This window comes from Pholis gunnellus, assembly GCF_910591455.1.
Source record: "Pholis gunnellus genome assembly, chromosome: 24".
Classification (NCBI taxonomy): Eukaryota; Metazoa; Chordata; class Actinopteri; order Perciformes; family Pholidae; genus Pholis; species Pholis gunnellus.
The window spans coordinates 3,076,290-3,089,280 of record NC_136551.1 but is presented as its reverse complement, the minus strand read 5'-3'; the positions used below and the strand labels follow the sequence as shown (position 1 = coordinate 3,089,280).

Sequence of the window (12,991 nt, the reverse complement as noted above, 5' to 3'; positions counted from 1 at the left end):
AGCTTGAATCCAAAGAACTTACTACTTACTCCTGGCAGCAGTTAATGCCAACAAAGAGGAGCTGTGTGTAATTTAATTTGAGCTGGAGCTATTTTTGAAGTAAAGGATCATGAATATAGTAGAGCTTCTCTAAAAATGACTTTCCTTTTTACTCAGCCGTGATTTAAATGTGAGATCTTTAGATAGATTTTCTAATCTTTTTTTTCCGTAGTGCCTCCCAAGTTTGAAACCATCATGGAGGATGTGGATGTGCACATTGGGGAGACGTCCCGTCTGGCTGTGGTGGTTGAAGGGAAACCAGACCCAGATATTCTCTGGTATAAGGTACACTTGTTTGAAGTGACGCAGCACAACAGCCAGAGAAGCGTATCATTGAAAATAGCAGAATTATGACCATATTAACCGTATTCGATCGGTCTGTTGCAGGACGATGCGCTTCTCTCTGAGAGCAGCCACTTCACGTTTGTGTACGACGACCCCGAGTATTCCCTTGTTGTCCTCAACGCCCTCCCCGAACACTCCGGTGTGTACACCTCCACTGCGAAGAACCTGGCCGGCTCCAACTCCTGCAAAGCTGAACTCACAGTTCATACAGGTCTGCAGTCCAACAATACTGTCTGCACAAACAGATTCATCCTAGTAATTATGATTATACTCCTGTGAGATTCAAAGCTCCGAGGAGGTAGCATCTTTTCATGATCATGTCTCAATCTGTTTTGTTTAGAGAATTAAAGGCCTGTTCCACAAATGGTTTACCGACAGGCTCTTCCTCTATTTGCTTTTGATCTTTACCATTTAGTCGAGATTATAGCCATTTGCTGATGCCAAACAAAACAATATACACTGGTTGTTGTTGAAAATTGCACCTCTAAATCTACACCATATGGGAAGGACCACCCGATGACACCATCTGTCGCTATGCTGGCACAGCCGAACACATACACGCATTAAAAATGCCTGCGTTGTTGCTCCCTGCAGAGCGAAAGGAAGCAGCGGAGCCAATGGAGGACGAAGGAACCATTCTGAGGAAGATGAGGCGTTTGACGGATTACTATGATATCCACAAGGAGCTGGGGAGGTGAGTGTGTGTGTGCGTGTGTGTCTCTGACTGCACACTCATGCCGTCTTGCGTCCCATCGCACACAGCGAGTACATTAGCGTTAATGGCTGATTGAGCGCTGATGGTTGGGGCTGTGGGACGGCGGGGAGTCGCACCTGCTTATCAACAGTCGACGGCAGCGAGAGATGAGTCACCGGCAGCCTGAGTGGAGCGAACACATTAGCCGACAGATGATTTGTTTTGGTCCGACTTGGTGGAGACGCGGCGTTTACACCGGGAATTGCAGAGTGATCAGAACGGGCAGGCGATGTGTTTCGGTTATTAAGCAGAGCAGCAAACTCCGACGGAATTCAGATTCTGATTTCTTTTCCCAAAACAAAAAGTCAATTATTACAATGGCCATGCCTCCCTCTTAGTCTCTCCATTCTCCTGTAGCAGTGCTGCCTCTTGCAAAGAAGAATGTATTATTTAAATGTGGGGGAATCAGTGATTCATGACTCCACAACATCAATGTGAGGTCGTGTCTCTACTTAAATACCTTTAGAGACATTTTTATTCTCTAGGTTTAAAGCTCCTAAAAGCCTTCAGTTGACATTTTGAGCTGATGTTATTTTGTCAGACGTACTGCTCACAAAGGTCAAAATACGCTCTTATAGCTTTGTTATTTGACGGTGACACTGCGTTTTCTTTTTCTTTTACTGTGCTGTTAATATGAACTATTCGTTTGGTATTAAACCATAAATCTTTCCGCTGTTTCGATGCAGGGGCGCCTTCTCCTATGTGAAGAGGGCGATTCAGAAAAAGGGAAAGGCCGAGTTCGCTGCCAAGTTCATCTCTGCGCGAGGAAAGAGGAAAGCTTTGGCCCTCAGAGAGATGGACCTGCTGTCTGAGCTGGACAACGAGAGGATTCTCTATTTCCACGACGCCTTTGAGAAGAAGAGTGTGGTGGTGCTCATCACAGAGCTGTATCCTTTCAGCGCAACTGTGTTCTCTATGATGGGGAAATACTCTGCTTTAATATGTTGCTTGTATCTGTATTGTCCAACGACAGAATAGGTTTTTCTTCGATGTTCAAAGGCCCTACCTTTCCTGCAGTGCTGTTTCAAATGTGATCTTCTTCGCCGATCAAACTGTGCTCTTAAACGCATCTGAAGGACACGAAAGATCCCGAGCATTAATCCTAATGTCTTCTGCGCTCCCCTGGAGGCATGAATACAGCGCAGCACAGCTTTTTCCTCTCTGACTCATTGCCGATGAGTGGAATTAGCAAGAGATAGGATGTGTGGGAGTTTTGCTCATTTATAATTCATTTCTCATGCACCTACCACTTGGACTGTGCAGTCAAGCCACAGCTCTGGGGTTTGTTTCCCCCTTAACTACTGTGTGAAGATGTCACGAGGAGTTGCTGGAAAGAATGGCCAAAAAAACAACAGTCAAGGAACTGGAGGTGTGTGTGTGTGTGTGTGTGTGTGTGTGCCTCTGCTGCCTGCACTGCGCTATCATTATGTAACATGGCTGTTAAGTTCACTCCCCGGTGTTTTCTCTGCAGATCCGCTGGAGCGTTCAGCAGCTTTTGGAAGGTCTTCGTTATCTTCACCAAAAAAACATTGCCCACCTCGACGTAAAGGTATCTGTCCACCCCGACCTCTGACGCCGCATCAGATGTATCTCATCACATTCATTTATAAGAACCTAACTTTGTTTTGGGGGATGTTCTCCCTCCCTCTAGCCGGAAAACATTTTAATGGCGAGACCTGGGAGCGACCTGATCCGCATTTGTGACTTTGGCAACGCCGCGAAATTGGAGACTTCTGAGGAGCACTACTGCAAATACGGCACGCCGGAATATGTGGCACCAGAGATTGTTAACCAAACTCCCGTCTCTACAGCAACAGACATATGGTGAGCTACACAATGCAGGCACTGCCTTGTTATCAGCAGCAGAGTGAAATATTTTGTGTTGTTCCCAAAAATCCACATGTCATTGGTCTGTCCTGCTCTCCCACAGGCCCGCTGGTGTCCTCACGTACCTCTGGTATGTCATATGGATTTGTTATCATTTTGTATTTACTCTGTAGGGTTTCAATAGACTAGAACAAGCACAGATATCTTTCTTTGTTTTGTTTTAGCCTGACTGGCGTGTCTCCTTTTGCCGGTGAGAATGACAGAGCGACGGCCTTAAACATCCGGAACTACAATGTGGCGTTTGAGGAGAGCATGTTCGCCGACCTCTGCAAAGAAGCGAAGGGATTTGTCATCAAGCTTTTGGTGGCGGACCGACTGTAAGCATCTTGATGGCTTTATCTTTTACCACAAACACATGTAAAGATATGTCATTTTGACCGACCATGATGTCCTTTAACAGTGTCTAAACAGTAGCATGCTCCGTCCTCATTTCTCATCTTCTAGGAGGCCCAGTGCCATCGAGTGCCTTCGTCATCCGTGGTTCAAGGTGAGTTATCTTTTAAAAGAATACTTTACCCAGCCTCAAACTAATTACAGGTGAATAGGGTAAGATGTTATTTAACTATTTGATATATCACCATGAACCTTCCCCCATTGTAAAATGTAAGTGAATGCTGACTCCTCTCCTTTTGTCTCGCAGTCGTCAACGAACAAGAGCATCAGCACAGCTATGCTGAAGCAGGTTTTGTCTCGAAGGCGATGGCAGGTAAGCCACTGAACATGAATTCATGATGTGGAAATTAATGTTTTCTGAGAGCAGGATTAGACATATTTTTATCTGTTTCAGTCTGAAAGGTGTAATAGTAACTTTGCAGATAAAGTAGGAAAAGTAAACTCATGTTGTCCTCTTTCTTTTTTTTTCTTTCAGCGTTCCCTTATCAACTACAAATCCAAGATGGTGATGCGGTCGATCCCAGAGCTTTTGAACGAGTCATCTAAACACGTCTCCATCGCTGTGGCCCGGCATTTGAAAGAAGGCTCCCCACCGCCCTCCTCTTCCTCTGACTCCGATGCAGATGTAGACGAGCTTCCCTTCATTCCTATGCCGCTCTCCATGGTCTTTTCTGGTTCCAGGGTCTCTCTTAACGAGATCCCGGGGGACGAAGACGTCACCGCGTGGCCTAGTGTTGCTGCTGACGGGACGAGGAGAAAGGACAACATGGAGACGGCAGGTACGAGAGGAGGGGCTAATAAAGGCGTGAAGAATGGAGAGGGAAGCCAAGTTGAGGAGAAAATGGAATCAACACAAGCGACCCTTAAAAAAGAAACCAGTGTGGAGGCGGACGAAACGCCAACAAAAGCTAGGAGGGCTACGATGAGGAGAGGCAGCTCTGCTGATTCAGCACTGCTTCTCCACATTGACCCAGAAGAGGGAAACGCAAACAAAGAGTCAGAAGAAAGCAACAAGAGCCTGAAAAAGGCTGTTTCTATGGAACTACCCAATCGCAGCCCGAGCCCGGGGCCGGCGAAGTTAAGCCAGGAGGATTACGCCCTGAAACTGGAGCTGATGAGACAGCGGCTGCTCAGGGGAGGAAACGCGGACAAAAAGATGAGCGGCCTGCGAGGGCCGTTGTTTGAAACACTCGGCATGGAGGACGAGAGGCGGACTGGGTCTCTTGAGCGGAACTTGAGGAGATCCAGAGCGGGGCCATCGACGCTCGCCAGAGCAGCGTCTTCAGAGAACCCCGGAGAGGACGCGCCAAAGACCAAAGTTTTTCGTAAAAGCGCCTCCTTCACTCAGGGGGATTCTGAGCCCATGCCCCTGCACCGCAGGTTCGGAGCCCCCTTAGAGATCCCATCGGTGGGCAACGGTAGCATAGAAGGGAAAAAGCTCCAGGAGGCGACCTCAATGTCTGCAATCACAGAACAAACTCTGGAGTCCTCGTCTGCCTCGCCTACAAAGAAGACTTCCTTTATACTCCCAACACCAGGAAGGTTGGACCAACAGCAAAAACGGAACAATGTGAAAGAACGTGATGATATGCAAAGTAGGAACGAGAGGAACATGGATGGTATAACAGAGAAAAGGACCAACGCCCAGTTAGAAAAGCCAGATAAAGTAGAATCTGACTCTAGATCGCCCTCTGTTATTACTCCTATAATTGTAATAGAGGAGGGTGATGATGATGATGAAGATGAAGAGAAAGAAAATCAAGAGTTACGTATTAATGAAAAGGATATGAAGGGAGATCAAACGCAAAACAGCAAACCCTCCTCTGCATATGCAAGTGTCATTCAAGCTGTTTCGACCACAACGAATGACACAAAGTCCACAGAAATCCCCACGTTGCCTGAACATCCAGCAGTATTTGCCAAAGTGGCGGCCGCTGATCGATCCCCTGGTTCTGTTTCCACCTCGTCAAACCCCGATCCTGCTGGCATCCCCCGCCAGCCCGTGCTCAGAACAGACATCCAAGACATCGACTCAGAGGAGGTCTTCGAAGCCAGGTTCAAGAAGCGGGAGTCGTCTTTGACTCGTGGACTCCGGAAACTGACCAGAAACAAGTCAGAGGAGAAATCCCCCGTGCTAAACCGGAAGGGGGGCGAGGAGGGTGAGGAGGTTTACAGGCCGGGGCCAAGGGGGGCGCCTCTTGAAATAGTTTCTAAAGGACTGCAGAAGAAATCCAAATCTGTTCAAGATTTAAGAGAAGAAGAGAAAGAAACGGGCCTCAGCCTGATTGGGAGGTTTTCCTTGCGGGCCAAGAGGTCCACATCCGTCGATAAGAAGGGTGAGAAACCAAAGGAGGAAAAGCATCAGGATGTGCAGGAAACTGCTGTAAACAAGAGGGTTTCATGGGCTATCGGTCGCAGCAAGTCCCTGGATACAAAGGAGCTGAGCAGTGCAGGAGCACAGAGGCAGCTGGACGAGAGAGAACAAAGAAAAGCTGAGGAGTCGTCGGTTTCGGCTATGAGGCGCAAGTTTGAGTCCAAAGTGGCAGGAATCTCTGCCAAAATCAAGACCCATTCCGAGGAGAGGAAGGACCGAGACGCCGGGGGAAGCCAGAAAGAGCTGGCGCAAAAGGATTTGAAGAAAGTCACCGATTCCCCAGTCCTGGCAATGCGACACAAGTTCGAGAACAAAGTGGCAGGAATTACCTCGAAGATCCGCAGTCAGTCTGAGGAGAGGAAAGAGGGCGAAGAGGGGAAGAGGACGCCTCTGTTTACCCGCCATCGTCATTCCCAATCTGAGGGCCGAGGACTCAAAGGGATGGGCATCCCCGAGAATCAGCTCGCGAAACAGACCGGCTCCGCTGCGTCCAAGGAATCGATTGAATCCGCCTCCAGCATCCATTCCGAAAAAGCCTCAGAGACTGACCGGCGGTCCCGGTGGGACAGGTGGGGTCTGACGAGGAGCAAGAAAGACAAAACCCCCTCGCAGTCCGATCTGCCTTCCTCCGTCCCCAAAGAGGAGGGCTTGTCAAAAAGCCAGCAGTTCATCCGCTCTGCCTCGGATTTTGCCCCCGTGTTCCACATCAAACTGAAAGACCACATCTTACTGGAGGGGGAGTCGGTCACGCTCAGCTGCCTTCCAGCTGGAAGTCCCCATCCGGAGATCACATGGGCGATGGGTATGGTACTTAGAGCCTCCCAGAATATTTCTGCCTCGTGGTTTTTAAATCCAGAAAGTGCCGCTCGGTTCCTAAATGTGTTGTGCGTTCCAGATCGGAAGCCGCTGGAGGTGGACGACAGGATCAACCTGATGTCTCATCCAGATGGCAGGCAGCTTCTCATGATCATGAAATCCAGCCGGAGGGACGCTGGAGTTTATGAATGCGTAGCTACTAACCCCATAGCGACCATCACCACCTCCTGCACATTGACCATAGCTTGTAAGTAGCTTAATCAGCCCGTAGCGCTCCAGAAAGTGTTGTTCCTAATGTTGTTATCGTACAGAATGGAGGGGGACGATGGGAGTTGGGAATTATTCATTAACAGAGAGCGAGTTCTCTCCTTTGCCTTTCATGGACACACACTAATTATCCTCATGATGGGATGTATTTTACATCATTTAATTTTTAATTGCAGGAAGAGTGGAATGAATATTGATACAGTTTAAATGAATATTAATGTTGAGAGATTAGCTTTTACAGTAGATTGGCTTTATGGATTTTCGGCTTTTCTCATATCCATCATGTAATGGGAACAAATGATGCTTGCGGGGATTTAGGAATCGTCAGCGGCACGTCGTTATTTAAGACTCCAGTCATGCCTTTGCACAAATGGTGTGTGAAGAAAACGACAGTGCTGCTTACAAATGCAACAATAGCAATGAGACTTTTGGGGTTTCAGTGGAAAATACATTCCTCAGATGTCAGATGCGATCGATTTCATTTGGACTTTATTTGTCATGGCTTTGGACGTGTAGTATTTCTAATCTCAACCACTGATGTTATTCGTCTGCCCTTGATAATCTTGTGCGGTGAGAAAAAATAACTCCAGACAGCTCATCTCGCCCGATGCAGCCGGTGCACAGGCTGAACGGGAAATACATTGAAAATTACGGAACGACACTGTTTGTGTCAAGTTTGGTTCGGTGTTACTACAAAAACACACACACCATCGTCTGGGTCGTATTATTTTTATCCTTCGAGAAAATGAACATCTTGTCTTTGGTGTCTTGAACCGCAACGTGATTTAAGTGACATTTGAATCTACTGAATCAGTGATTGCGGCAGCAATGTGAAGCACTTGAAATATGCAGCAGCGGCTTTTATGAAAGCCTGTGAAGGACGCAATTCAATCCTGCTCACGCAGTAGTAAAACCATGCACACGCTACAGAGAAACCACCCACACACACACACTTCAAACCACATGCACATGAAAGTCCTTGAGACTAAAAAACCCACACGAATATCTTAATTCAGCACTCACATCTGCCCAGTATAACTATGTAACTCATGTGTGTCTGCATCATCTAATTGGTTCTTTTTTTCACCCTTGTCAGGTGTCCCAAAGCGGCCCGGGACCCCTGAAGTCCCCCAGACGTACAACAACACAGCCCTGGTGCTCTGGAAGCCAGCGGACACCAAGTCTCCGTGCAGCTACGGCCTGGAAAGAAAAACAGAAGGCGAGTCCCCTCACTGCTTCTTTATTCATATATCATTTAGCAACATTCAAGCTCATCCAAATGAATATCGAGTGAGTTGTGCTTTGCTATTAATTGGTTTGTAGGCCCGGGGATATAAGTCTCAATACCCAGAGACGCAACCTAGACGGAGTACACGAGTAGTGACTGCACCGGTGCTGCTGTCACCGCTTTTTTGTCATTTAACATGATGAATCATCACTATCTTAAAATGTGGTGAAACGCACAAACCTGGAGGAGCAGACTCAGACTTTTTGCTCTGATTGATTTCCTTCTGGCTGTTGTTGCCTTGTCGTCTCATTCCAAATGTATTGTTTGCCTGGCAGCATTGATTCAGGTGCTCGCACAATAATTTGTCACTTCCTAATTTACATATGACTCCAGGTCTCTTTCACCGTGCCAACATGAGAAATGTTTGTTTATTCACATAACATTTTACGAGCTTTAGTCTTCATATGGTTGTACAACACCGCCATCTGATGGTCAATATGTGAACTACAACAAGAACAAAACAAGATTCTTTTCTAACTTTTACTTTTTGAGACCTTAAAGATCACTTGTTTATTTTCCCTTTTGTGCTGCAGGTGATTCTAACTGGCTGACTGTAGCCACTGGAGTTGTGGACTGCTACTACAATGTCACAGACCTGCCAACAGGTGTCACTTTTAGGTTCAGAGTGGCCTGTATCAACAAGGCAGGACAGGGACCGTACAGCAACTGCTCTGCTCCAGTCAGCGTGGACTCAACAGGTATAGTTGTTAGTGCTGCACTGGGTCGCGGAAGGCTTCAATCACAGCATAGTGGATAAAGGCAGTAACCTTTTTAAAGGTTGTGTTTCTGTTTTCTCAGCTGGGGGAGCTTCACCTGCCATGGCCGTCGTAAAGACGGTCCCAGCTCCACCTGAACCAGCTGCCCCCTCCGCAGTGACGGTGCCTCCGTTAAAGCCGGTCCAGAACAACGCTCCCAGGACAGCCGTCTCCACCTCCACCTCTCCAAAAGATGCAGCCTCCCCTGCTGCTTCACCTCCTCCGCCCTCTCTGCCCTCAGGCCCCGCGACAAAGCCACAACTGCCATCTGCAGGCGCGACCACCAAAGACGCTCCAAAAATAGGCTCCTCTCATCCCTCTTCACCCGCAGTCAAAGGACCTCCACCCAAAGTCCTCCCCAAACCCCAGAGTCCAATAAACGTGGTGTCTCCCATGACCCAGAACCCTCCAATATCCCCGCCAGCGGTGCCAATCAAACCAGCAGTGGCCTCTGTGCCCACGTACGTCCCCACCACCACCGTCACCGCTCGTGTGACCCCGACTCCTGTCGCCTTTTCCCCACAAGTGCTCCAGTCCTCCAGCCTGAGCCCCATTGGCGACGGGGTCAGTACCCCCACCAGAGGCACCCCGCCAGGACGCGCTACGCCCTCCACGGCTCTACGACAGGGGGTTCCACAGAAACCCTACACCTTCCTGGACGAGAAAGCCAGGTGAGACAGAAGAGCCGCCTCGAGGTGCTGCTGAAGTTAATTAATCCTGCTTTTTATGCACTGCTTTATTGCCTTTATGCACTTTAACATTTTTTTTTTCTGCCAGGGGTCGTTTCGGAGTCGTCAGAGAGTGCCGCGAGAACGCGACGGGCAAAATCTACATGGCGAAGATCATTTGCTACAACCAGGAGAACAAGCAGGAGGTCCTGAAGGAGTACGAGATCCTGAAATCCATTCACAACGAAAAGGTCATGGCTCTGCACGAAGCCTACGTCACGCCGCACTACTTGGTGCTGGTGGCCGAGTACTGCACCGGCAAAGAGCTGCTGTACAGCCTCATAGACAGGTAGGAGGCCGGAGACGAGACCTTTCCTTCTTCAGTCTATTTGAGTTAAGGCTATATGTATTTCAGTTAAATGGTGAAACCATAGATTTAATTCAGTGGTTGATTTAAAGTTGAATATTTATATTTAACCTCTTTTTGCTCTCGACAGGTTCCGTTACTCCGAGGACGACGTGGTGTGTTACCTGGTCCAGATCCTCCAGGGGGTCGAGTACCTCCACAACCGCCGCGTCCTCCACCTGGACCTGAAGCCCGACAACATCATGGTGACCAACCTCAACGCCGTCAAGATCGTGGACTTTGGAAGCGCCCAGAGCTTCAACCCCCTCAGCCTCAAACCCTGGGACTCCGGAGCAGGAACGCTGGAGTACATGGGTGAGGACGAGAACGTCTTCTGACTTCTCTGAAGTTCAGAAATAAGTCTCTTGACTCCAACATTTTAAGCTTTTTATGCTACTTTTTGCGCCAAAACTTCATTTCTGAATTCTCATCCTCTTGACAAAAGCTCCTGAGATGGTAAAAGGTGAAGTGGTTGGTCCTCCTTCGGATATTTGGACTGTTGGCGTTGTCACCCACATCATGTGAGTGAGACATCTCATGTGTGTGGACATATTGCATACATTTGAAGCGTTCCCAAAGGCGCCACAGTAGTGCATTACATTGTTTTTCCTCTCTTTCCATCCAGGCTCAGTGGTCGGCTGCCCTTTGAAGATAAAGACCCTCTGCAAGTCGAATCCAAAATCCTGACGGCGAAGTTTGACCCGACGAAACTTCACCCAAACGTGTCCCAAAGTGCCTCCGCCTTCCTCAAGAAGATGTTGAGCAGTTACCCATGGTGAGAGTCAGCAAAGTCCGCTTTTACACTTCCCGTAATACAGAACATTGAAACGTGACGACGTGTGTATTTCTGTGTGTATTCCCAGGGCCCGTCCGACGACACGGGACTGCTTCGCACAAGCCTGGCTGCAGGACTCCTACCTTATGAAGCTGAGGAGACAGACTCTCACCTTCACCTCCGGCCGACTCAAGGAGTTCCTGGTGGAGCAGCAATGCCGTCGCTCAGAGGGCGCCACCAAGCACAAGGTGCTGCTGCGCACCTACCAGAGCTCGCCGGCGACCGTTCCCAGCCCCAAGTGAGACGGCGGTGAAAAAAAACGCAGCACCACGACGCTTTGCGGGGTCAGATTCTGCCAAACCACTCCTCTGTGAATCCGCCTGACCAGTGGGGGCACAGGTCAAGGCTCAGGGGACGAGCAGACCGCTGGATAGAGCGTGAGTATCCACAGGACAGACGGGAGTCCACGTGTTATTTTGGGAGACTTCAACTCTAAAGGGATTCTGAGATGAAACTGAAGAGACGACCGCCGTGACACGTTGGTTGAATTGAAGAACTGCTCTTTGTGAGGACACGGGATGTTCTTTTGATTTTCTTTGATTGCACAATTTCTCGGGTCACCTTGTGAGTTCTGAACGTGCACATTTACTATTTGGTTTAGATAAACATTGGTCTCCACTCTGCACGATCAGCCTGGAACATGAGTATCATTCGCTCTTTTTTTTTCTGCCTTGTTCATGTCACTACATTTATTAGTAAACAACTCATGTGAATGTACCATGATTTAAGCTGCTAATTTATTTTTGCATTTAATTACACATTTTAAAACTCAAAACCAAAAATATTATTTTTCTTCTTGAAATTGTTTACTTTTTACATGTTAATTTATTTGCATGTGTGAGTGTGTGTGTGTGTGTGTGTGTGTGTGCGAGAGCATTTTTGAATCACTTTTTGAATTCTGATCGATGCAACAAAAAAAAGGATAAAAATAAGGAGTGTCTTTGTGATTGGTTTTAGGGTGAGCTAGGAATTTTTGGTACAACTTCTTGTCCTGTGGTTGAAACTGAACTCTGTAACAAACTATGAAAAGCAGTCTGTGATGTAGATTTTACATTTTACGTGGACAAGTCATCCACTGGTAGATTGCTGTGGTTTCTCAGTATTGCCCATCGGTTGGTCAGGTTGCTTCACACGATCACCCAGTCAGTGCCTATATCGGATTGATATCCAAAATACTTCTCTTGTAAATGTGTCTCCAGTGGTAATAATTCACAATTGATATGACAAATGTTTGACTCTGAACAAAGCAAACGTTTGACTGCAATATTTGGACTTTAGATTCTTACATACATGCATACATACAGTACACGCAGTCCTTGTAATGATAGAACGTCTTGTGTATTGCTCTATCACAGTGTTCCTTTTTGTATGAATTTGGACGTTTGAAGATTTATAAATGTACCAATTTGCGGTGTTTATATGTGGGGGGGGGAGTTGAAGATGTTTTTATGAGAAGGTATGTAATAAACTATTGATACAATTGGGGAAACCTTACTTGTTTTGAGCTTTGTGGAATGCAACATTGGGCTTGGGTTATTCTTTAAAGAAGTTTGCTGCTATAAAAATGCATTTATACACTTGAACATCATAGAGCTTGCAAAGTAAAAGATAGGCTTGCAACAATAATATTCCTATTTATATTTTGTGGCAGTACATTATAAGGTTGTGCAATATGACAACATTTACTGTGACACAATATAAATGTGTCTACCATTAGACATTTTGCAATTTGATATGTCTGATTGCGTAGCATTAACATCAAAGACACAGTTGCAAATCAATAAGCAGTACTGCTTTCTGGCTGTATTGCATGTTATATGATTTTTACCATACGATAATATGGGATTTTATTCATATATATACAGATAATTAAAATGCATGACTCAATGCAAAACAAAAAAAACGTGAAAAAGTAGATGTTTGTTTATCCTTCCTCCACCTAACAATAACCCTTTTCTGCAAATAAACACCACAAAAATGACAAAGGCAGGAAAACATTACACTTCTATGACAAGATATGACAAATAAAGGCAACATATTTACACAAAACCTCTTTATTTAACAAACTGAGACATGCAAACTACACTAAAACAACAGTGTCTTCTCAAGCAGTCAGACTTTTAACCCTGCTACTGTATTTGAGGAGAAAAAGAAATGCACGCCA

At 46.8% G+C, this 12,991-nt stretch overlaps 1 protein-coding gene across 1 annotated transcript in view; it reads left to right on the top strand.

The window, feature by feature from the left end:
* The window catches only part of LOC306715543 (striated muscle preferentially expressed protein kinase-like), a 39,308-nt gene extending 27,002 nt beyond the window's left edge, over positions 1-12,306 (top strand). Inside the window, exons 23-43 of the mRNA XM_079185940.1 lie at positions 212-324; positions 427-595; positions 979-1,078; positions 1,825-2,025; positions 2,450-2,507; positions 2,610-2,687; positions 2,790-2,962; positions 3,069-3,095; positions 3,190-3,342; positions 3,470-3,512; positions 3,666-3,731; positions 3,894-6,594; positions 6,688-6,855; positions 7,972-8,094; positions 8,697-8,861; positions 8,962-9,589; positions 9,696-9,935; positions 10,084-10,307; positions 10,438-10,513; positions 10,618-10,767; positions 10,856-12,306. Coding sequence (XP_079042066.1) covers positions 212-324; positions 427-595; positions 979-1,078; positions 1,825-2,025; positions 2,450-2,507; positions 2,610-2,687; positions 2,790-2,962; positions 3,069-3,095; positions 3,190-3,342; positions 3,470-3,512; positions 3,666-3,731; positions 3,894-6,594; positions 6,688-6,855; positions 7,972-8,094; positions 8,697-8,861; positions 8,962-9,589; positions 9,696-9,935; positions 10,084-10,307; positions 10,438-10,513; positions 10,618-10,767; positions 10,856-11,069 — 5,870 coding nt within the window. The 3' untranslated portion in view covers positions 11,070-12,306. The remainder of the gene's footprint in view (positions 1-211; positions 325-426; positions 596-978; positions 1,079-1,824; positions 2,026-2,449; positions 2,508-2,609; positions 2,688-2,789; positions 2,963-3,068; positions 3,096-3,189; positions 3,343-3,469; positions 3,513-3,665; positions 3,732-3,893; positions 6,595-6,687; positions 6,856-7,971; positions 8,095-8,696; positions 8,862-8,961; positions 9,590-9,695; positions 9,936-10,083; positions 10,308-10,437; positions 10,514-10,617; positions 10,768-10,855) is intronic.
* Positions 12,307-12,991: the final 685 nt, after the last annotated feature.